This window comes from Melanotaenia boesemani, chromosome 11 (assembly GCF_017639745.1).
Source record: "Melanotaenia boesemani isolate fMelBoe1 chromosome 11, fMelBoe1.pri, whole genome shotgun sequence".
In the NCBI taxonomy this organism is placed as follows: Eukaryota; Metazoa; Chordata; class Actinopteri; order Atheriniformes; family Melanotaeniidae; genus Melanotaenia; species Melanotaenia boesemani.
Window position 1 is genome coordinate 3,869,465 of NC_055692.1, and position 23,537 is coordinate 3,893,001.

The 23,537-nt window shown below is 39.2% G+C and overlaps 1 protein-coding gene across 7 annotated transcripts in view; it reads left to right on the forward strand.

Annotated features, from left to right (window-relative positions):
- The first annotated feature begins 1,178 nt into the window (after positions 1-1,178).
- Positions 1,179-23,537, forward strand: part of LOC121648314 (gastrula zinc finger protein XlCGF57.1-like) — a 151,818-nt gene continuing 129,459 nt past the window's right edge. For 6 of the 7 annotated variants that reach the window (XM_041998325.1, XM_041998329.1, XM_041998330.1 and 3 more), the window contains exons 1-2: positions 1,179-1,344; positions 1,445-1,526. In XM_041998325.1, the coding sequence (XP_041854259.1) occupies positions 1,213-1,344; positions 1,445-1,526 (214 nt within the window). In that variant the 5' untranslated portion in view covers positions 1,179-1,212. Of the gene's footprint in view, positions 1,345-1,444; positions 1,527-6,830; positions 6,896-7,236; positions 7,290-7,409; positions 7,612-23,537 lie in introns of those variants that run through there. The other variant, XM_041998334.1, reaches the window with a different exon arrangement.

Consider the following 23,537-nt stretch of genomic DNA (forward strand, 5'->3'; position numbering starts at 1 on the left):
TTGTTCATTTTTCTGTCATGTGTAAAATAAAGATCTCATCACCTACTTTTAAGCTTTGTGTGCATTATGGAATCTATCAGTACAAAGGTGAAGGAGCGATCCGTCACTGGAGGGCTGGTTGTGACTGGCTTATGGTCTAGAATTATGAGGAGATACAGTCACACAAAATTAGCAGTATGAGGGTTAAAATGTAGTAAGGGTGGTGAAATGTTTACAGGTGTGTACTTTTCTACAGTCATTTAGCAGACGCTTTTTTATGCAAAGCAACTTTTATAAGTAACCACAAGTATTTGATTCTGGATCTTCGTTAAACATTATAAACGTCATCCTGTGATGTGCTGCATTTTAAAAGTTAATAAACTGTAATGTAATGCACAACCCAGGATAAAGGCTTAAAACGTAGTGCGCAAAGATGGATTATTTAATATTTCATAGTTATTAATGGTTAATTACTACTTAATATTTTATTAGCTAACATTTCATAGATGTGGCCAAACCACATCTGACAAAAACTGAATACTTCTGACTCTTTACAAAGTCATTTATTTTTTATAGTGAATACAGCAGTGCAGAAATAACTATTAACATGTACGTATATGATGATCATATCACTTTGGCTTTTCCTGCCATAATGTCCAGTACACCCAGAGACCCTCCATCACAGATCTCTGCTGGCTTCAGTTCTGCCCGTCCAGCTGCTCGCTCTGTTCCTGGAGCATCGCTCATGGAAAAACAGGGAGGGTGGAGACAGATACTTAACACACAGCAACTATAATAAAATATTTTGAATTGTAATATAAAAACTCAACAAGATGTATGTACAATGCAATATTGGAAGCAATTCTATCTTTCCTTCACCTCTGACCCAACTTATTGTTAGCTTACTGTTATTTATTATCACAATATAATATTACAGGTATTGGTAGCTGATAATAATCAGAAAGACATCAGAAAAAATACACAAGTGAGTTTGGTTTTCATTTTTATGTAAAACAGATAAGGAGTAATTAACATTTATAATCATCAGATGTTATTGTTTTAGTTCTTATCAGAGTCCCAAACATATCTGTGACATATCTATGAGTAAATTGATTAATGAGACGATATGTACTTGTATAAAGATGTTTTATGAAGTATAGTCCGTTCACTTGTTTTAGTTAATTCAGCAGATAACTGTCTGCAGTCCACACTCCTGACCAGTTGGTGGTGGTAATGCATCAAATCGTTACGTCTGATCCGCCGCCGAAGAAGAAGAAGACGAAGAAGACCACATCTGCACTGCAACGTTATGTGGTGTTTCTTGGTCAGTGGTCAGAGAGTATAGCTGATTCACGTTCTTTTGAGGTATTTTCTGCAACATTAATTAACACTTTAAACTACAGTTGGAGACTCTGGTGTATCTTGGATACTGATGATTGTTTGTTTGTTTCTGTCCTTTGTGGAGACCAGCTCGCGGGGAGGAAAGACGGGGTGGAAGAAGGATCGGACAAAAACCTTTTATCGAGGGAAGCCTCGTGGGGAAGGTGGTGAGAATTTATATTCCTTGATGTGATGTGTTTGGTTTAATCGGCAAGAGTGGTGTCTCTGTGTGGTTGATGTGTTTTTCAGTTGTGGCATTTTTCTTTAAGTCTCAAAATAAAACTAGTAATAAATAAATAAAAATAAAGTAAAGACGTGTGTTGTAAGGATGAAAGAAAAGTTATTCTCTAACAGGCCCGGACTGGCCCACGGCCGCACGAAGAGACAATTCCCGATGGTCTGGGTCTTAAGTCTTAAGCCTGCTTGTAAAAATATAAACAAAAAAATTAAAATATGGCACGATGCTCTACGTCGGTGCGACTGATTGTCCCGCCGGTTCTGGCATCCACACACAGACTAAACTACTTGCTCTAGTCCGTTTTCCTTATAAACCTAATGCAGATTGGTCTGTAGTAATCCAGATTTTAAAAAAAGATTAATCAACACAAGCGAAGCGGAGGCGGAACAGCTGAGAGGAAGAGGAATTTGGTGGCGCAAGTAGACTGAGAGGGAAAGGGAGAAGAGAGGGGCCTTATTTTAAAAAATAAAAAAGCGCTTCAGGATGAGAGAACTGTGATTTCAAAGTCTCCACCGGCAGCAGCAACAGACAGGTTGATAACTGCTGTGGTACAGGTGAGACGGCTGGTAAGGAGCTGCAGATTTATATTAAACATGACATGATGATCACTAGTTGATATTCTTCATCACCCTTTTTATGTAGCTGTAATAATGACCCTGGTACGACTTACTGTCAAAACCTGTTGCTGTGGTTTGTTGCAGTGCTGTTCTATCTGCTGTTAGCGGAAACATAAAGCTACTGGTTATTCCAACCCTGGACAGAAAGTAGGTCGGGATTTCCTGCTTTCATAGATAAAATATCCTTTAATATATTGTGCTATGTTAAACTGACAGGTGATTTTTTTTATATGCTTTGGCTGCTTGGTCTGTACTTACTGTCCACATTAGTCCTTGTCCAACTCGGAAACAGCTGCAGAACTGTGTCAATACAGGGCTCCAGACTGCGACCAAATGGTCACATTTTGTGACTAAAATGTGAGACAGTGCGAGTGAATCTACTCCGATGGCGACCAATACATTTGCTGGTCTTTTTCTAGTAGTAGTTATAATTGAATTTATTTTGTAGCTAAAAACTTCTGTTCCCCTCTTCCGCCCAGTAGTTCACTGTAATGTGCAAATTAGTTGCTGGTTTGTCGACTCTAACTTCAATACGAGAAAAGGAGACAAACACCAACGAAGAAGACGACAGCCAATGTGCTTGTGCGCGGGACGAACGACCACTGTGATTGGCTTATGGGGGTCTTGGGAGGAATTTATTATTCCTCAGTGTTGCCAACTTAGCAAGTTTTCAGACCCCTCTAGCGACTTTAAATAAAAGCGACTAGTGACAAATCTAGTGACTTTTTCTTGTATTGTTGGAGACTTTTGGAGACTGAGGTGAATGAACATAGTTCTTCCCAATGAGGAGAAGTGCTGTGCAGACCCCTCCCCGTACACAGGGGAGCTCCCAGCTGTATTCAAAGCAGACAACGTTCACCTCTGTTGCATGACCAGGCTGAAAATGAAACGTCCAAAGCTGCTGCAGGAGGATCCGGCGCTGGCATATTAGATAGTAATGTCTATTAATAAACAGTGTGGACAAAAATATTTAAAAGGTTAAAAGTGTTGTGACATGTTCCAGACTCCTAATTAAAAAACAATTACATTACATTACAATAACACTGAGATTTGCCAGTTTCTTTGGAAGCTAGACCACATTTGACCAGCTCCTGATAAAAATAAACTATATTTTGAATTCTTGAAATTTTGTAATTTTTGAATTCCCATTATGTGTTGGCCCTGCAATGCACTGGTGACCTGTCCAGGGTGTACCCTGCCTCTCACCCGTTAATGCTGAGATAGGCTCCAGCTTACCAGCGGCCCGTAATGGACTAAGCGGTACAGAGAATAAAATGAAAATATATTCTAGACAGCATGTAGATTCATTAAAACACAGTTTGTGATTTGTGAAACCTTTATTTTTTTTGTGAAAATGCAAATTAGGCTAATTTTATACACATTCATCTATAAACTGGATGCTGTCAGTGATTTTACCTTTTTCTAAGTGTTGTAGCCCTTTCATTTTCATGGAAGAGATTACCTGTAGTTAACATATGGGGAGCGCAAACCTACTTCATAACCCGGAAGTCACACGACCACAAACTAGTCGTCGGTAAAAGCTGACCCTCAATCCAACTAGCGTCTTTGTCATTGTGCAACAGATAGTCATAGTCTTACGTTTTTACCTATGGAAGCAATTCTGTGCCTTATTTTAATTTAAAATGGATTAACAGAAATTAATCTATGAAAAACAATGCACTTGATCACTACACTGAAATTAATAATATCAGACCGTGACAACACTTACTCGAACTAAAAAAAAGCTGGGAGGCCATGGGGTAAAAGGACTATCTATAAAATAAAAAAGGCAAAATACGTTTAAACAAAAACTTATCACATTGAACAGACATAATTATTTTATTGCAGGACGTCCGACAGAATATACATGCATTTTCGTGACTTATAAGACTGATATTGCATCGACTTACCTCTGAAAATGAATGGAATACATTGGCGATGACTGCAGTCTGATCTGGTGTTTGGAGCTATTGAATGTCTCCAGTAACCCGGAAGTGCGCCGCCATTTTTTGCACACGGGAGTCAATGAGAGTGTTGCGACTGAGTATGTCGAGGACTCTGGGTCAGATTGGGGCCGAAGAAGAAGGAATGGAAGCTGAGGAGCGGAAGTGTTGCCAGGGGGACTCCTTTGGCTGCATTTTTTTTCTATCCTTCCCATCTAGTTTCCTCATCTTGCCTGATCCAGGTCACCTCTGCAGTCAGCTGTGCTGCCCAGTAATACTTCCTAAAGTTGGGCAGGCCTAGTCCGCCTTTGTCTTTAGGGAGAAGGAGAGTTTTGAACCTAATTCTGGGGCTTTTAAATTGCCAGATAAATTTAGAAATCAGCTTGTCAAGTAAATTAAATGTAGTCACTGGGACTCTCACAGGTAGGGCTTGAAACAAAAATAATAGTCTAGGTAACATATTCATTCTAATTGTTTAAATTGTTTAAATTTTTTCTAGTAACTAGTTTAACTCTTAAAAACAAAAACAAACAATCTTGGTTTTTTGTTCATCTCACAGTATATAATATGAGTTGCGCTTACATGGCCAAAAGGTAGGTGAAGTTTTATTTATGGGACAACACAAGTCACGTGTTATGTTTTTTTGGCTGTTGTTAGCAGCTGTTAGCTGGTTAGAATGGCTAACAGAAGAGATAAAGTTTAAAATTATCTATACTCTAGCCATAACATATCTATCTAGAAAACTCCTGCAGGTAACGGAGGACGGACGTAGCTGTGGTTGGAGTTCATAGTCTCAGCTGATTGGTTTGCTGGGTGATTCAAAGTGCAGGCTATCTTTTTTTATTTTAGAAGGAGGCTGTCCATTGCTTCTACATTCCAGCTCCATATATGGCTCTGAACTGTTTTTCAGCTTTAAGTCATTTACTAGCTGGTCGACAGTTCTTTTGTAGCCTGCTGCAGCCTTTGTAGTTGTCCAAAAGGAGGCAAAACCCCTTTTCGACCAAGTTGGTCCCAGTGCTGGTTCAGAGCCAGAGCCTGCCAAAGCACCAGTCCTTTGACTTTCCGCTGCTCAAGCACCGGCTCCTGGCACTCAAAACTGGTTCTAAGCAGGCACCAATTTTTTGCTGGGCCGGTGCTATGAAACACAGAAGCTTTGGTTGCAGGCAAATAACCTGAGAGAAGGAATGAAACTGAGGAGTATCATAGGAGAGATGTCTATCACAATAAAAATGTGATGTCTAGCCAATAAAAAAGACTGGCGTGAATTTGTTAGCCACTTACTTGTTACAGTGCTGTGTTTATTTATCAGTAGATAAAGTTGAGGAGAAGCTTTTCTTCTTTACCATGTTTTCTCTGCAACTTAACTTAATATTTTATACAACACTGCTCTTCTTGCTGAATGAGGTATTCCTGATGCAGACATTTTAAAGGTGTGACTTTGAAGAAACTCTGATTACACTCTGATTTTTCTGCTGCACGGTCTTTAATCTTGGGATGCACCGAATATTTTGGTGACAAAATTTTTTTGCTGAAAATAGCCTAAAAGTGAATTTGAATTTTTTGGCCGAAAGACTTTTATCACCGAAACAACAAGGCCCGAAACAGGATGTTGTGATGACGCAAGCAAAAATGCAGCCAACATAGTCTTTTCTGGAAGGGCCAACATGTTTGCTGCATGGACGTATTTCAGTATATCTGAAAAAGACCCACAGATAGTGATTTGCAAAACGTGTAATGTGAAATTTCAAGAGGACGTGCATCTGCAAAGAATTTCTCCACGTCTGGTTTAATTTGTCATCTGAAATCCAAGCATCCTGACTGCTATGCTGAGTATGAGAGGAATGCAGCACAGAAAAGAAAAATTCCTCTGAGCATGCCCACTCCTTCTGTGGCGTAAGTTTTTAAAAAAGGCAAAGAAGTTTCCCAGCGTTGGTGCCAAGGCAAGTGGGATTACACAAAGTATTACGGAACTCATTGCCTTAGATGATCAGCCGTTCTCTGTTGTAGAAGATGTGGGATTTTGTAGGCTGATCGAGCACATTGAACCCCATTATGCCTTGCCAAGGAGGCAACATTTCTCAGATGTGTGTTTACCTGAGTTGTTTAATGTTGTTGAAGCTCCCATCCATGCGCTTATAGCTGCTGAAAAACAAAGCCCTTCTGACCGTCTACGCCACACAGGATATTCAGAGAGGTTTTGAAGGTTTGCAGCGGTATATAAAAATATTGGCAACGATAAGTTCTCAGTTGAACGCGGAGATTTATCATAACACGAAGAGGTGCATGTAGAAAACTCACACAAGACTACAAATAACTTAAGGACCATGACAACCGGAGTGGGACAAACCGAAAAAACAGAAAATAGGTAGACAGATGGACAGACTTAATTCCAAGCTGGGAAATTACAATTTTACAATTCGATACCTTGTGCCACCATCCTGCCTACCTACTCAGGCATCGCCACAGCAAAGGACTGCATGTGGTTTCTGGAGGCGATCATCTACAGTGAAAACAACGCACACCCAGAGGAGTTTGAAGGTTAGTAAACAGGACAAGAAGCGTTAAGCTTCTGTATAGACTTATGAGTTGTTCTCAGATACTGAGCTGATCTACTTCACCAGTTTCCATCTGCTTTGTATATAATATGGTTCTGATCCATGTTTACTCCATCAGAGATGGAGCTGAACAGCATCCTGGATGCTCCTGCTGCCACCAGCAGCCCTTGCCGCATCGATCAGGTAAATAAAACAGATTTAATGCATAGAAAGAATCTCTGGTCTTGATTTAATGGAGATAGAAGAGTTAAATGTAAACTATGTATGCTCATATACAGATACTTGATTAATGAAAAAAGGGGAATTGATGGAGTCATACAGAACTGATTGTAACAGCAGACTCAGTCATTTCAACTGGACTTAAGCTTTCTTTTTTTAATGTTTAATTCCAGTTTAAATAACTGCTATTACAACTTGTGCACTCCTGGACAATTGAGAATTTTACACTATATTTATAGTGAAAGGTTGGCTTTATTAGCTAGTTTATAACTTGTTTTTTTATTCTAAAATGTTTATCCATTTAGCAACTACCAGAGCCAGCATCAACTACTATCAGCCAGCACCAGCCAGCTGCCAGGTAAAAACATCCTGTTGCATTGTACATGCATCTCGTTGAGTGTCACTATATTACAATTGAAAATATTTTATTATAGTTGCTGTGTTAAGTATCTGTCTGCACCCTCCCTGTTTTTTATAGGAAAGAGAAAAAGGGCTGACACTCTTCTGGCTACTGTGCAGGACAAGCTGTTAAATGCTGAACAGCAGAGGCAAAGTGATGCAGTTTCAACATACAGTTCTTTCAGGAATAGGCACAAAGCGAGTGGCTCTACAGGCAGAGGTGAAGCCATCGGAAATCTGTGATAGAGGGTCTCTGGGTGTAATGAACAGGATAACAGGAAAAGCCAAAGTGATATGCAGAATCATATATGCATGTAAATAGTTATTTTTCCACCGCTGTATTCACTATAAAAAAAATAAATGACTTTGTAATGTGTCAGAAGTATTCAGTTTTTGCCTGTTGTGGTTTGGCCACATCTATAAAACATTAGCTAATAATATGAAGTAGTTATTAACCAATAATAGCTATGAAATATTAAATAATCCATCTTTGCTCACTACATTTTAAGTCTTTATCCTGGGCTGTGCATTACATTACAGTTTATCAACTTTTTAAAATGCAGCACATCACAGGATGAAGTTTATCATACTTATCGAAGGACCAGCATCAAATACTTGTGGCCATAGTGCACGTCAGGTCTGGAAGAGGTGTGCGCCAAGCCTCTGCGGAGCCTATCCCGAGCCTACGGCAGTTACGCAGACGCAAATGCCGCACAACCATAAATCTGCCATAAGTCAGTCACAACCAACCCTTCAGTAGGTGTGTTTGCATTACCCCTAAAATTGCGCAAAAGCTAAATATTGCAATAAAAAACTGGTAATGGAATCACCTACATTTAAAAAAACTCAAATATCGCTAAAAACTTTTTACGCTCTCTCATGAGGTGTCAATATAGAAGTATATCGCAAAAGTGTAATGGAAACACTTTTCTCGCATTTACGCCTCACCAGATGTGGCGTAGCAGGTCACATGACCAGCTCATTTCAAATAAAGATGGCGCAGTAGGAGTAGACGCAGGAGGAGACTTTAAAAAAAATATATTAAAAATATAATTGTCATCCCTGATAGCAAACAATGGCGAAATGCAGAGTTTTACAAAGATTTAGAACTTTCTATCCTCCTCAACGTGGAGTCTCATGGGACGAGATTTAACGAGAATACTTGCTAATTAGTGATGCGCGGGTCAGGTTTTTTTCCGACCCGCGGGTCCCGCTCTTTTAAAAAAATTGGACCGCACCAACCCGCCCCGCACCTCCGCTTCTATTTTTTTAACCCGCCCCGCCCCGCCCCATTAAAACACATGTTATGATATTGACGAATGCTTTTATTTAGTCTGAGAAAGGTGCATATGGTCTCCTAAATTGGCACTGGAAACTGGCAACACAAAATGTATTTTCATTTGAACGTTAAGCCTATAAACATAAATAGGCAAATAAATAAAGTGTTTTAAAGCGTTTAAGTGTTATAAAGCACATAGCCAATGCTGCTGCTGTTGTCTGAACTGATTACCTCGTTGAACCTGTCCCAAACCTGTGATTTAGCCATTTGACCCTCTTTCTTCTTTTTAAGGACGTAAACTCCCGAACGAATGTTTTTCAACACTTCTTCCATCTTTTGTTGCTTGTCTGCTTGGCGCTTTCTGCACGTAGCCTACTACGCGCCTACGTGGACAATACGTTACAAAACGTGACCTGTGTTTAAATAACTGATAAATATTTTGTGTTACATATTATAGTAACAAAATGTAGACACTGATTAAGGTCTTTATTTTCAGTTTGCCAAAAACTAAAATGAATAGAACTAGATATTTCAGAATAGTAAACCACACCAACCCGCCCCGCAGTGAAGCGAAAATTCTTTGCCCCAACCCGAACCATGGGTAACACGCGGGACCCGCGGGTTAGGTGGCGGCCCGCGCATCACTATTGCTAATGCGCTAAACACCATTTAATGGAAACACCTGCAAATCGCAATTGCACTTTGTCGAAATGTTAGAAGTATCGCTTTTATCTTTTTTTATTTTATATTTTTATTTTATTTTGGATTACTCCTTAGCCTTTGCTACATATAGATTCCATAATGCACACAAAGCTTTAGGCTGGTGATGAGATCTTTATTTTGCATATAACAGAAAATTGAACAAATGATACACTTTCTATGGAACATTTTCTCTTTAAATGTGTACATCATGTATACATGTATATTTTGTCTGTCAAACTTCCAAAACATGATGCTTATTATGAAAAGGTATGTTGTGATTAGTTGGAAGGCATGAGGTAAAGCATCGAGGCTGCAGCACACCAACTCCTTCAGTATCTGCAGCAGGTGGTTGTGTTCATCCTCTCCAGTGCAGCTTCAGGTGGCGACAGATGGATTGAAACGTCTCTCTGGACCAAGGTTATTATAGTTAACGAAAACTAACGAAAAAACGAAAACTAACGTTAAAAAAACATTCTCATTAACTGAAATTAAAATAAAAACGAGTTTTTAAAAAAAAATGAAAACTAACTGAAACTGTATTGTGTGTTTACAAAACGAACTAAAATGAACTAAAATGAAAGCAAAAATGTCCTTCGTTTTCGTTTTTTGTAAATTTATTTCAGACATAAGTTGATATGAAATCTGTTTACTTCGCTCTGCTGGATTTACGGCAGGTGTCTGCGTCGTATGGCCGTGACGTCACGTGTCAACAGCGTGTCCGCCCGCTAGCATGATGCTACGGAGAAAGTTAGAAGAAAGCAAGGAGAGTCCTGTTTGGGATTTCTTTCGTTATGATCATGTCAAAGATAAAGTGTCTTGTAGAAGAAGCAGGTGGTTCAATATGTGTAAGGAAAAACCACGATTCTGAAAATCCATTTGAAAAGCTGCACATGAAGGTTAACCAGGAGCACCTGGACCAGGTAGCTTTTCTGCTCCCCCCCCCGGAAAGATAAGCTTCAGCCAGGCCGAGCAGCATGGGGAGGGAATGTGAGTCACAGACACAGTCAGTTACACACACACACAGAGTCTCACACACGCAAACACGCACACGCAAACAGACCTACACACACAGTCGCACACAAAATCTTGAAAAGCTGAATTTGAGAGGCTTAAATTTGTTTTTGTTTACAATGTTGGACAACAGGTTAAGTATGTTTAGCATAGAAGGCAAGGCAGTTTATTTGTATAGCACATTTCATGTACAGGACAATTCAAAGTGCTTTACATAAAACAAAAACATTACAGATTTTAAGAAATAGTAAAAGGCAGCAGCACATAGCAAGAATCACAATAAAATCATAAATTACATTAAAATGATTAAATGCAAGATAAGTTCAAAAGTTACCGTGCAGATTTCATGCATAGGCGCATGAGAAAAGAAATGTTTTTCACCTGGATTTAAAAATGTCTACATTTGGTGAAAGTTTAATCTCCACTGGCAGTTTGTTCCACTTGTTTGCAGCATAACAGCTAAATGCTGCTTCTCCATGTTTAGTCTGGACTCTGGTCTGGACTAGTTGACCAGAGTCTTTGGATCTAAGAGCTCTGCTAGGTTTATATTGTCTGAATATATCACAGATGTGTTCTGGGCCTAAACCATTCTGGGATTTGTAAACAATTAGAAGGGTTTAAAATCTAGTCTGTGACTGACTGGAAACCAGTATAAAGATGTTATAACTGGTGCGATGTGTTCAGATCTCTTAGTCCTGGTTAAAACTCTAGCAGCAGCGTTTTGGATGAGTTGCAGATGTTTAATGTTCTTTTTAGGAAGTCCTGTTAAAAGACCATTACAGTAATCCAGCCTACTGGAGATGAATGCATGGACGAGTTTCTCTTGGTCTTTCTGGGAGACTAAACTTTTAATTCTAAAAAGAAAAGAAAAGCACATCAGCATCCAGCTGAGATAGATCAGTATCTTAACCAGCTGCTGGTTCTACGGTCTACCAGAAACGTTCACTTTCAGTGTCTAAAATATTCACTGCTTTATCATGTCCAGTATAACATGTGAGGTTTTGTACTGTTAATCAGCTGCAGTGATTTGTACAAAAGTTGCTGCACCTCTAGTTCAATTCTTTATGTAGTTAATTGTGAATTGTTTCATCTGAATGAATTAAAGCTCTGGTCTAGGGTTTGTTGGGTTTTTCAGGTTGTTCATGATGAGTCAGATTTATCTCCTTTAGACTCCTGGCTGCCAAACTCTTTGAATTGTCTCTTGAATGGATTCATGTTATGTTGATGTGTGTCTTTAATATGTTGGTTATGTTGACTTTTACCTAGCACACTATCTCAGAAGCAGTATTGCACAATTTTTTTTTTTTTTTTACTTAAGGCTGTTATCTTATGGGCTGTTGTATTTGATTGGTCGATGGCTGTTCATGTTTCCTCCTGATACAGTTTTTAAAAAGTGTATCTTAAGTTTTTATTATACAGTGCTTATTCTGATTATTTTTTATTTTGCACCTCGCAAATAATCTAATTTAGAAAAAATAAAAAACAAAAAACTAAAACTAACACTAAAACTAATAAAAACTAAACTAAAACTAAGCATTTTTAAAAAACAAAAATTAATAAAAACTAGAAAATTTGCTCTAAAAACTAATTAAAACTAACTGAATTTGAAAATAAAAAGTCAAAATGAAATAAAAACTGAAACTAATGAAAGATCCAAAACTATTATAACCTTGCTCTGGACATGCTGAAATTCTCTATACACTACTCAGTGAAACTGGGAGCAACTTTTTTTCACAAGTCATCAGCTTGGCTCCGGACCAGCCGGACGGTGATGAGTGTTGTTCAATGAGCTGCAACAACGTCTGAAACGCAGAACACGAGTTACAATAAACCTGCCGTCTGAAACTTTCACTTATCGTAATCTGCTCAAGACAGACAGTAGAACACTATCTGAAATGTTTTCTCATACGCCGTTTAATAATGTTTAATAAAGTTAAACTTACATGTCGTCTCCTTTGTCTGCAGTGCTCTGTTCTCCATTCTTCCTCCTCGAAACAAAGAAGTATAGCCTGCAGCTGCATTCTTTATCTCCTGACTCTGTATGGCCATTTCCAGCCTTGACATTAGACATCTGATTTTTCCATCAATAACATCCCCGTCAAGCAGAGCATGAACACAGCGATCTCTTCGTTCTCCATATTAGCTTGGTGGTGTTGTTTTGTGCTCTCGTTATTTTTCGCGGGTTTTGTTTTGGTGTGTGGCGCTAAAGTCACACGTCATTGTTGCAGACGGTTGCGTCCCATCGGTCCCCCTACCTCCCTAATTCATGTGCGAATGCAACATGAAACAGTTCCCCTGGGGAAGGGCAGTTCATAGAACTAGTATTGTTCTTAGAACTGCGTTTTTAGAACTTCTCTGTCAGAATGCGTCTATTCATATCCATGAATGCAATGGTACTAATAACTGACATAATAATTTCTTTTGGTATTTCGGTTTTTGGCCTTGGTTTCCAGTGTCAGCCAAGAATTTTCATTTCGGTGTATCCCTACTTTAATGCAACTTTCTTTTTCATTTCAGTGTTTCCTGCAGATGTGCAGCAGCTGATTACAGAGGGGGTTCCTTTCAAACGGAGTCTGGACCTAGAGTCCCATCTCATAAAAGTGAAGCCAGAGAAACTATGGCCCAATCAGAATGGAAAGCAGTTGATGTTGGGATGGTGGACAGTGTCACCAGTTTACCGATGATGATGGCTCCTTTGAAGAGTGAAGATGAAGATAAAGAATATCAGTCTTGGTCATATACAGCCCATCTTCATCAAACCAAAGCCGAAGGCAACACAGAGGTAGAGACTCCAACCACCAACCCAGCTAAACAGATTAAATCAGAAACTGTTGAAGAGGACTTCGGAGGACCAGAAATAACCATTATTCCATACCCAAACATTTATTTACTACCAAATAGTGACAGAAAGGCTTCAAGCTCTTCTGAGATACATTTGTCACATTTTTGGCCTGAAATGGAAGACGATGATAAAAGCTGGAATGACAACAAGGCACATGGATCAGGTGTAAACAGCGATGAGGAGTCTAACACCGCCAAAACGTCCCTTAGCTGCTCTGAATGTGGTGAAGAGTTTCAAGACCAACGATCTCTCCAGAGACACTTAACAAAAAGGTCTTTGAGCTGTTTGAACAGAAAGAAATGTTTTAGATCGACACACAATGTAAATATCCAGGAAAGAGACCACACAGGAAAAGAAAAAGTTCGGTGTGATGTTTGTGGAAAAATATTGAGTCATAAAAAAGCATTCAGCTGTGATGAATGTGGATATAGATTTAGTGACAAGAGTAACTTAAACCAATACACAAGAATCCACACAGGAGACAAACCATTTAGCTGTGATGAATGTGGACTTAGATTTAGTCAAAAGACAAACTTAACCCAACACATGAGAATCCACACAGGAGACAAACCATTCAGCTGTGATGAATGTGGACATAGATTTAGTCAAAAGGCAAGCTTAAATAGACACCTGAGAATCCACAGAGGAGACAAACCATTCAGCTGTGATGAATGTGGACATAGATCTAGTGACAAGAGAAAATTAAACCAGCACATGGAAATCCACACAGGAGAGAAACCATTCAGCTGTAATGAATGTGGACATAGATTTAGTCAAAAGACAAGCTTAAATAGACACCTGAGAATCCACACAGGAGACAAACCATTCTGCTGTGATGACTGTGGACATAGATTTAGTCAAAAGATAAACTTAATCCAACACATAAGAATCCACACAGGAGACAGACCATTCAGCTGTGATGAATGTGGACATAGATTTAGTCAAAAGACAAACTTAATCCAACACATGAGAATCCACACAGGAGACAAACCATTCAACTGTGATGAATGTGGACGTAGATTTAGTCAAAAGACGAGCTTAAATCGACACATGAGAATCCACACAAGAGACAAACCATTCAGCTGTGATGAATGTGGACAAAGATTTAGTGACAAGACAAACTTAAACATACACATGAGAATCCACACAGGAGACAGACCATTCTGCTGTGATGAATGTGGACAAAGATTTAGTGACAAGACAAACTTAAACCGACACATGAGAATCCACAAAGGAGACAAACCATTCAGCTGTGATAAATGTGGACGTAGATTTAGTCAAAAGACAGGCTTAACCCAACACATGAGAATACACACAGGAGACAGACCATTCAGCTGTGATCAATGTGGACAACGATTTAGTCAAAAGACGTGCTTATACATACACATGAGAATCCACACAGGAGACAGACCATTCTGCTGTGATGAATGTGGACATAGATTTAGTCAAAAGACAAACTTAACCCAACACATGAGAATCCACACAGGAGACAAACCCTTCAGCTGTGATGAATGTGGACATAGATTTAGTCAGAAGACAAACTTAACCCAACACATGAGAATCCACACAGGAGACAAACCATTCAGCTGTAATGAATGTGGACATAAATTTAGTCAGAAGACAAACTTAATCCAACACATGAGAATCCACACAGGAGACAAACCATTTACAGTGTAGATATGTGCTGGTTAGAATATCTTCAGGGGGTATTCCATGAAAGTCACCCAAAGCAAGTCAAGTTTATTTGTATAGCACATTTCGTATACAAGACAATTCAAGGTGCTTTTCGTAAAACATTAAAAGCATTACAGCGGGGTGCAGGAAGCAGTAAAAGGTGTATTATAAAACAAACTTTTAAAGAAAAAAAAAGAAAAAACTAAAATGAAATAGATAAAAGTCAAGGAATAAACTTCCAGTGTGGGGAAGTTAACAGTTGCTTTGATAATAGACAGCAGATAGAAAAGTTTTTAGCCCTGATTTCAAGAAAGAGTCACCCAAAAGGTCTGACTCAAGCTAGCACCATTTTCTAATTGGGTCTCGAACAAATATCTCTCACACTTTGTCTTTTTCTGATTCCCCAGAAAAGTGTTGGTCTCACTCTGTACTGCTTAAACCTCAATTGACAATTTTGTTTTTTTTTGTTTTCTTTGTGTGTGTGTGTTTTTACACAAACCAATGGGAGACAGAGTAGGAGGATTTTTAAATAATTAATTGAAAAGGCTGTTAGGATTTTTCTTCTTAAATTTGAATATACCTTGTTACATACAAGGTTTAACTTTAAAAATATGAAGCTTTTTTTTAGAAACAATAAAAATGCTAATATTTGATTTTAATAGAATCAATTAAACTGGTGGAAAGCTTTATTCGGAATCGCATTTCAACCATCAGATATTCCTTTAGTTAAGCTTGACACTTAGCCCTGCCCAGAGTAGACGTGTTCTCCAGCACAAGTTACCATGGTAACTCAACAAGGAATAGTTAAAACCACGATGATGCAATAGAATTTCTATTTTGACAAGCCAGACTTATCAAAATAATTAATCAATTAATTAATCAATATGTATTTATAAAGCACTTTCCAACACTCAAAGGTGACCAAATTGCTTTCCAATGAAACCACTCTGAATGCAATAAAATGATAAAACAAATGCAATAAAAAAAGAAAGTCATAGTATTACTGGGTATTAAAAGCCAATCTGAGGAAATATGTTTTGAGTCTAGACTTAAAAAGAGACCCAGGTCAGTTAAAATGTGCACATCAGGGGGAAGTCTGTTCCAGAGTCTGGGCCTGGCCACAAAGAAAGCCGGTCGCTCCAGTGTTTGTACTTGGCTTTTGGGACTTCCAGCAAAAGTTGGCTAGAAGAGTTCTGTTTGGGTTTTGTAGAGACCGGATGTCAGATAAATAAGATGAACCAAGGACACTAAGAGTTTTAAAAACTAACAATAACCCCTCATTTCTACCGGGTGTGTGTTAGCCACGTTACAGCTGTGCCGCTGCTGTTCGCTGCCATTTTAGTCAATGGTTTGGTTTCCACCGGGTGTGCCGCAGCACGTATCAGAAGCATCCCAGAAGCGCCTTGTCATGGCTCTCCGCTAAATTTACACTCCGAGGTAATTTTTGACGGAGCACACACCCAGAATGTGTCAAATTCTGCAGTTTGGATAGGGGCAGACACACAGGAGCAGTGTAAAAGCTTTCAGTATTTTTCAAAATTATAAGCCCCTGTGCAAATTTGTGCTGCTGAACCATGAAAACATTACGTCTTTAACCGATCAGGGGGTCTCAGTGGGTTTTCTTTTTCATCATGGATGATGAAACATTTATCTGGGATTGATTGTGATTCTCCACTTTTCCGGTGATTTCGTGATCTCACAGATCCTGCTAGCTGGACTGCACTCACGGACGCTCCACATCTGACATGTTCCCGGTCTAGATCACCACGCCACAGAGGTTGGAAAAAAAACATGGTGCAGCTGTAATGTGGCGCACATGCACTTGGTGAAAATGAGAGGTGAGATCTTAAGATCAGTTGTAACGGAAACTGGAAGCTAGTAGAGCGACTGCAGAACCAAAGTAATGTTCTCCCATCTGGGCATGTTTGTTAAAAATGAGCCGCAGCATTCTGCTCTAGCTGGAGGCATCTGAAGACTTGGAGACTCCAACATAAAGTGTATTGCAATAGTCTGTTCTAGAGCTGATAAGAGCATTGATAGCCTTTTCCAGATCCAAGCAATTTAAAAATGGCTTAACTTTGGCCAGCAGTCGAAGTTGGCAAACCTAGATTTCACTACACTGTCTTTTTGTTTTTCACGTTTAAAATGGTCTAGGATGACCCCAAGATTTTTCACAGTAGGTCTGAATCTTGAAGTCAGTGCACCAAGATCAGTAGTTCCAGGATCACAGAATAAAATATGCTCTGTTTGTCCTCATTCATGTAGAGAAAATTGTGGTGCAACCACTGATTAATGTCAGCAGTACAGGCAGCCACTGATCTCACTGAATCACCACATCCTGGTGACACTGGGGGCTGGTTGTTCAAACGTAATCCTAGCGGATTTCGGTTATCGGATTGGATCAAATCTTGAAAATGCGTTGTTCAAAACGGAAATATGAATTCCGAAATCCACTTGGATAACGTAATCCAATCCTGGTTGTTATCCAGAGAAAACCCTCAGTTTGGGTTGTTTAAAACTTTTGAGTAGAATCCAGATAACTTTGATCCAAAAAAACAGGATTATCCTGATCCCAACAGAGAGCAGGATTACAAGGCGGATTTCAGAAAGAAACTGCGGTACAACCTAACGGCGGATCAAATAATAGAACTCTTTATTTGGTAAATATGCTTATATTTATCAAATAATAGAACTCTTTATTTGGTAAATATGCGTATATTTGTATTTTACACCTGACATAACATAGGGACAGGCTCCTATTAAGTCTTTCAGCTTAGTAAAAAAGCACAATGTAAAAATAAAAACAAACATGACATTATCATATCCCCACGAAATAAACGACCAAACAGATCCAAGAACAAACACTAATATATTAAATTTTCCTGTTATTCATCACTGCATAATCAGAGGAGAACCTGTCAAAAAATGACATTTCTAACGATTGCATCCCTCACTACACGTTCTGCCCGTCCCTCATTCTGACAGAATGACAGAGGTTGGTCCGGTACTTCCACTCGGTGCATCATTAACATTGTCACAGAGCGGGATATACCGTCTGGTCGCAATGTTATGTAGGACAATACATGCACGTATTATGTTACATGCTCCCAGTGGTTCCACTCGCAAGGCATGCAAACCGTCTCATCTACATGTTCTTCACGTGGCCGGCAGCAAACACTGATCTACATGCTGGAAATCCAGATTACGTGATCCTGAAAAACAGGATTTTGGATCAGGGTGATCCAATCCTATTTTGCGTGATCCGCTGTCCTGAAAAAATGGATTACGAAATCCAGATAGCTTTTATCCAGATTAAGTTATTTTGAACAACCGGCACTGGGGGATAAAGCTGAATGTCATCTGCATAGCAGTGAAATGCTAAGTTGTGCCTGAAAATAATTTAACCAAGTGGCAACATATAAAGTGAGAATAAAAGAGGGCTTGAATACAGAATCTTGTGGTACGCCACAACACAGAGATGCTGAAGAAGAGGACAAGTCGTCACAAAACTTCTATTGGTCAGTTATGAGGTAAACCACTTTAGTGCAGTGCCACAAATACCAACAAGTCATTCGAGGCGAGACAACAGGACTGTATAGTCAACTGTGTCAAACGCTGCAGTGAGGTCCAGAAGTACCAGAACAACTGGGCATTTAGCACTGATAGAGATAGCAATATCATTATGCACCTTTAACAGAGCAGATTCATTGCTGTGTCGAGATCTAAAACCAGACTGAAATTTCTCTAAGATGGAATTATCTTCTAAAAAAAAGACTGCAATTGTATAAAAGCTACTTTTTCTAAAACTTTTGAGAGAGAAGGCAAGTTAGAAAATGGTCTAAAATTAGACAAAAGGATCAAGATTTAACGGCCTGACAATGGAATGTTTAATAGTTTTTAGTCGCCTCCGTGCTTTGACCAGGTATTTTTCTTTCATTTAACGTCTGGACAATTTAATGTCTGGACAATTTAAGTTTTTATTTCATGTTAATTGGTTTTTGATTGTAACTCTTATTAGGTTTAGCATCTGGGTGTTAACCACTGTTTTTCACACTCTTAATTATTTTCCTTTATTTGTTCAATTGATATATTGTATGGGCCACTTTTGGTTTTGTTTAGACACTGGACTATATTAAAGGGAGGGGTTCCAAAGGGAAAGTGGTCTTTGCATGTGTTATAAGGGTAACTATAAGGTTAGTTTGTTAAAAATTCCATGCATGGTAATGTGGTTTGTAACACTGCTCTGACTGAGCTTCTCCAAATGTAGTATTGCCTTATTTAGTTCCTTTTGTTTGGTCCATTTCTTTGGTCTGAAGTCTATCAGTACAGAAATACTGTCCACCCTTTTATATGTCCAACATCTAAACAATTTGTTTTTAAAGGATTTTATTCTGTTTAATAAATAAATTGTTCTTTTAAATATAGTGGTCTCTTGTTCCAGTTCATTCTGGTGTTTTCCTTAATGGTCACATTTTTATAATTCTTAGATTAACAAGTAGGTTTCTCAGGGGAAATGTGTGGAGTTTGCATGAGCTTATTTCCTCAGTCCAAAGACGTGCATGTTTGGCTGATTTGAGTCTCTAAATTCTTACTAAGAGTGAGCATGAGTCGTGTTCTGTGATGGACCAGGGACAGCTCCAGCACCTGAGATAATGAGTTAAATTATTATTTTATCACGAGAAAACAGTATTAAACAAACATGCAAGCCCAGGCGCTCTCGGCATGCGTAGAAACAATATGACATTTATATAATCTTATATAATTACTGGTGTCAATGGCAAAGTCATCAAGACGCATGTAATACTATTTGTTATTCTTATTCCACTTAATAAACTTCTTTGTTTTCTGTTGAGAATTTTTAAAAAATCTGTTGCTCAGATTAAAAAAAATGAAAAACATACATAAAAGCATTTATTCCGTAGCAATGAATGGAATTCTGCCAAACTGAGTGAAAAATCGAGCCCATTTTAAAACACTATAACTTAGACATATTTTAATGTAGACTGTTGCTTGTTGCTCTAAATGTGAGTCTTCCACTGGAGAGTATTTTGTCAAAGTTGTGAGTGAGGTGCTGAGGAACATGAACCTGGATATGAAGCAGTGTATTGGAATCTCAACAGATGGGGCCTCCAACATGCAGGGCCAATATAAGGTTTTCTCCGCACTTCTCTTAGAAAAGTCCCCTCATCAAATCCATGTGTGGTGTTATTCACACATCCTCAACCTTGTTTTAGCAGACACAACACAATCTGTCTTAGAAAGTGGCTCTCTTTTTTTCAATAATAATATTGCTGTTGTTATCAGAGTCCTACCAGAGGATGTCCATTTGGGAGAAGGAGAAGAAAGACCATAAACACAAATCGCTTGCTCCAATTGGAGAGACACATTGGTGGGCCAAAGACAGTGCTTTGACCAAGGTATTTGGAGCTTTTAGAAAGCCAGATGTAGCCCTGTATGTTGATGTCCTTCACGCTCTTTCAGCCATTCAAGATGGACAGAACATTAACACCACTACTAGGGTCAATGCACGGGGCTTCATTGCACAGCTGCTGAAGTATGAAACAGTGCTCACAGCTCAGCTGTTCCTTACAGTTTTTCAGGTTATTTCACCATTCTCATGAATGCATCCTGGTCCTGGCTACAGCGGGATTCCCCACCAGGAGGAGCACAGTTCATATCGGATTTTATCATTAATCTGAATATTTTAACACTGTTTTAAGGGTGAAAGAAACTGAGGAATTTCTGAGAAATGAGAGAATTATAAGTATACGAGTGTCGTTCTGCCTTCTCGATGCAGGGTGGTGGCACAGATGAGTCCACTATAAACTGGATTATGGTGAGTCGGTCTGAGATGGACTGCTGGACATCAGAGCCGAGTTTAAGAAACTCTACAGCTGCTCTCCATACTCTGAAATTGAAGTGAGTTTTGCTATCTTAACTATAACCAGAAAATGTATTAAATTTGTGTCCTTTTTTTAAGAACTTTGTGTCTTATGAATGAGGTTTGAATGATATGGTAGTCAAATCTGCTTTGTTCACTCCAGTATGCTTCATCTAAATGATTCTCCTATACAAAGCCAGAACAAGTCCAGTATCATCAGAGGATGTTACTGGACTGTCAAGCTAACATTTAATTATGCCTGATCCATCTCATACCAGCATCTGTGAGTTTACAAACTCTAAGGTTTTAAACATCATGTTTGAGGTATTTTACTGGAGGAGACTGACAACAACTTGATGTTAAGCTACACATTTTTGAAGCCAAATGCTTTTGAATAATGCAGTTTGAAAATCTTCCGGGACACACAGCACTGACAGAAAATGACTCATCTAGATAACTGGGGAACAGATGCCTAAACATCTCTTTATATTTTACTCATTTCATGTGATTTTAATAACTCTTCATTCTAGACCCATAATTATCCCTACAGATTCATTCAAAAGAAGATCTGCAGCACAATTACTGATCTATTGAATTAGATTTAGGAGAAGAATCCCCCACCTGTTGAACCACAGGAGGCAAATAAAGATTACCAATGAGCACATCGTAGTAAACTACCAGCTGAAGTATGGGGCAAGATTTAAAATGTTTAATACAGCTGGTGTTTATTACCCCTCATTTTCCATCAATCTACTCTATAATTTGGAGGCACCACTTGAGTTTGAGTCACACGATCCACACAAACTGGCCACTTTCTCAGGTCTGGACCTGGTTGGATCCTTTTTGCCTTCAGAACTGCTTTAATTATTGGTGGCATAGATTCAACAAGGTGTTGGAAACATTCCTCAAAGATTTTGCTCCATATTGGCACAACCGCATGAGAAATGTCTTGTTGATGTCAAGAGATCAGAGGAGAATGGGAAGACTGGTTGGAGATGATAGAAAAGCAACAGGAAGTTAAATGTTTTGTATATCTTGGTTGGAACCAAGATATACAGAACAACATCTCTGAACACACAACACGTCCAACCTTGAAGCAGATGGGCTACAGCAGCCCGTGCAGAAGTTTCGATCTATAAAACCAAACGTGACAGGAAAATGTGCAACTGTATGTAAACTCTGACCCATGCGTACGTAAATTTGAGACTGGGAAAATCAAATATGTAGGTGGTGAATTGCAGTAGGACTGCATCATACTCTTCGCACACATTTAATTCACAACAAACATCAGTTATAGATCCATGTTAACATAAACATTCAAACCAGCACTGTTATCCATACTGCGGCTTGTAGTGAGCCATAACTATTTCATCAACATCTTTCAATTTAAAAAACATATAAAACAACTTAATACTCAAACCCTGCCATAGAGAAAAGGACCGGTCTGTGTGGCAACTAACTGGTGAATTTATCATTATGGTTGTAGCCTAAACCACTGATTGACATGATGATTTTGCAAAGGTGGGAAGCAAACAGTCTCCCCCCTGACCAACACTGTAATGGTTTCTCCAGAAGACCCGGAAATTTAGCCTCACACAGATTTTAAGGTTTGAACAGAGTAAGGTTTATTGAAGCAAGAGTAGTGGCAGAGAGAACTTGGAGCAGTCCGATGGAGTGTAGCGGGAAGATCTGCAAAAACTCCAGACATCAAAGTATATATCCAATATCCAAAGTATTGTCATGAGGGCAGGCAATGGTCATACACAGAGAGGCAGAGATCAGCCTACTCATCAGGGGCAGGCAAAACTCAGGGGTCAATATCCAGATAGGCACTTGATAGGAATAAATCCGGCGTGGATCAAGCAAGAGAAATCCAAAGACGTGACAGGGTCGACAACAGGAGTTCTGAAACACAAGAAAACACTGGATCTCAACAAGGTTGGTATTGCTGACCATCTGGCAGGGAAGCAGAGACTGGAGAGAGTTTAAGTCGGGTGAAGCACAGATGAGGAGAGGGAGCAATCAACAAAGCCCAGGTGGAGTAGATGACCCTGATTGAGGAACTGGAGGCCCAGTATAGCAGCAACCATGACATACCCCTGCCCTGCATGAGGATCGCGAGCCACAGCCTCTCTCCCTGACAGGAAGGCTCTACACGGGACAAAATCTGTGAGAATGTAATGCAATGGAGATGACAACAATGTAAAGGTTCATTTTTAAAGATCTTTTAATGCATTAGATGTCACACATAAGTGTCACTGTGTTCCACATCACAGCTCTAATTTCTCTATGTTCATCAGGGATAACGTTAATAGTACTTAACTTTGTGTTTGGAGTAAAGCTTCGGCCAGAACTCGACCACTTCCAGATGCCCCATGCACACCGGTTGCAAGGACAGCTGGAGCTCGGCAACCACACCTCCCTCTAAGAACTGAAGGATACAGCACATCAGCCTGATGTTTTCTTTACACCTGTATAAAAACGTTTACACAGCCACGATGTAGAATATGTAACAGAGATTTACCGGGTTCATCTGTGGTCTCTGCCAAGTCAGTGTCTTCCTCCTCTATTTTGTGGTCCAGTGTGTGAGCTCAGGTGTGCTCTTGCCCCCTCCAGTTGCAGACAGACTGACGGTGGAGGGGACGGACCTACAGCACAACACTCTGTTTGTTATAATATAAGTCATTAACAATGCTGACTCTCACCTCACAGATTCTTTTTTAGAGACAACAGCACTATCAAAGGATTATTGATCATCAAATGAAAGAATACACACAATTTATCTAGAGTGTACCTAGAGCCTTATCCCCAAACTTAC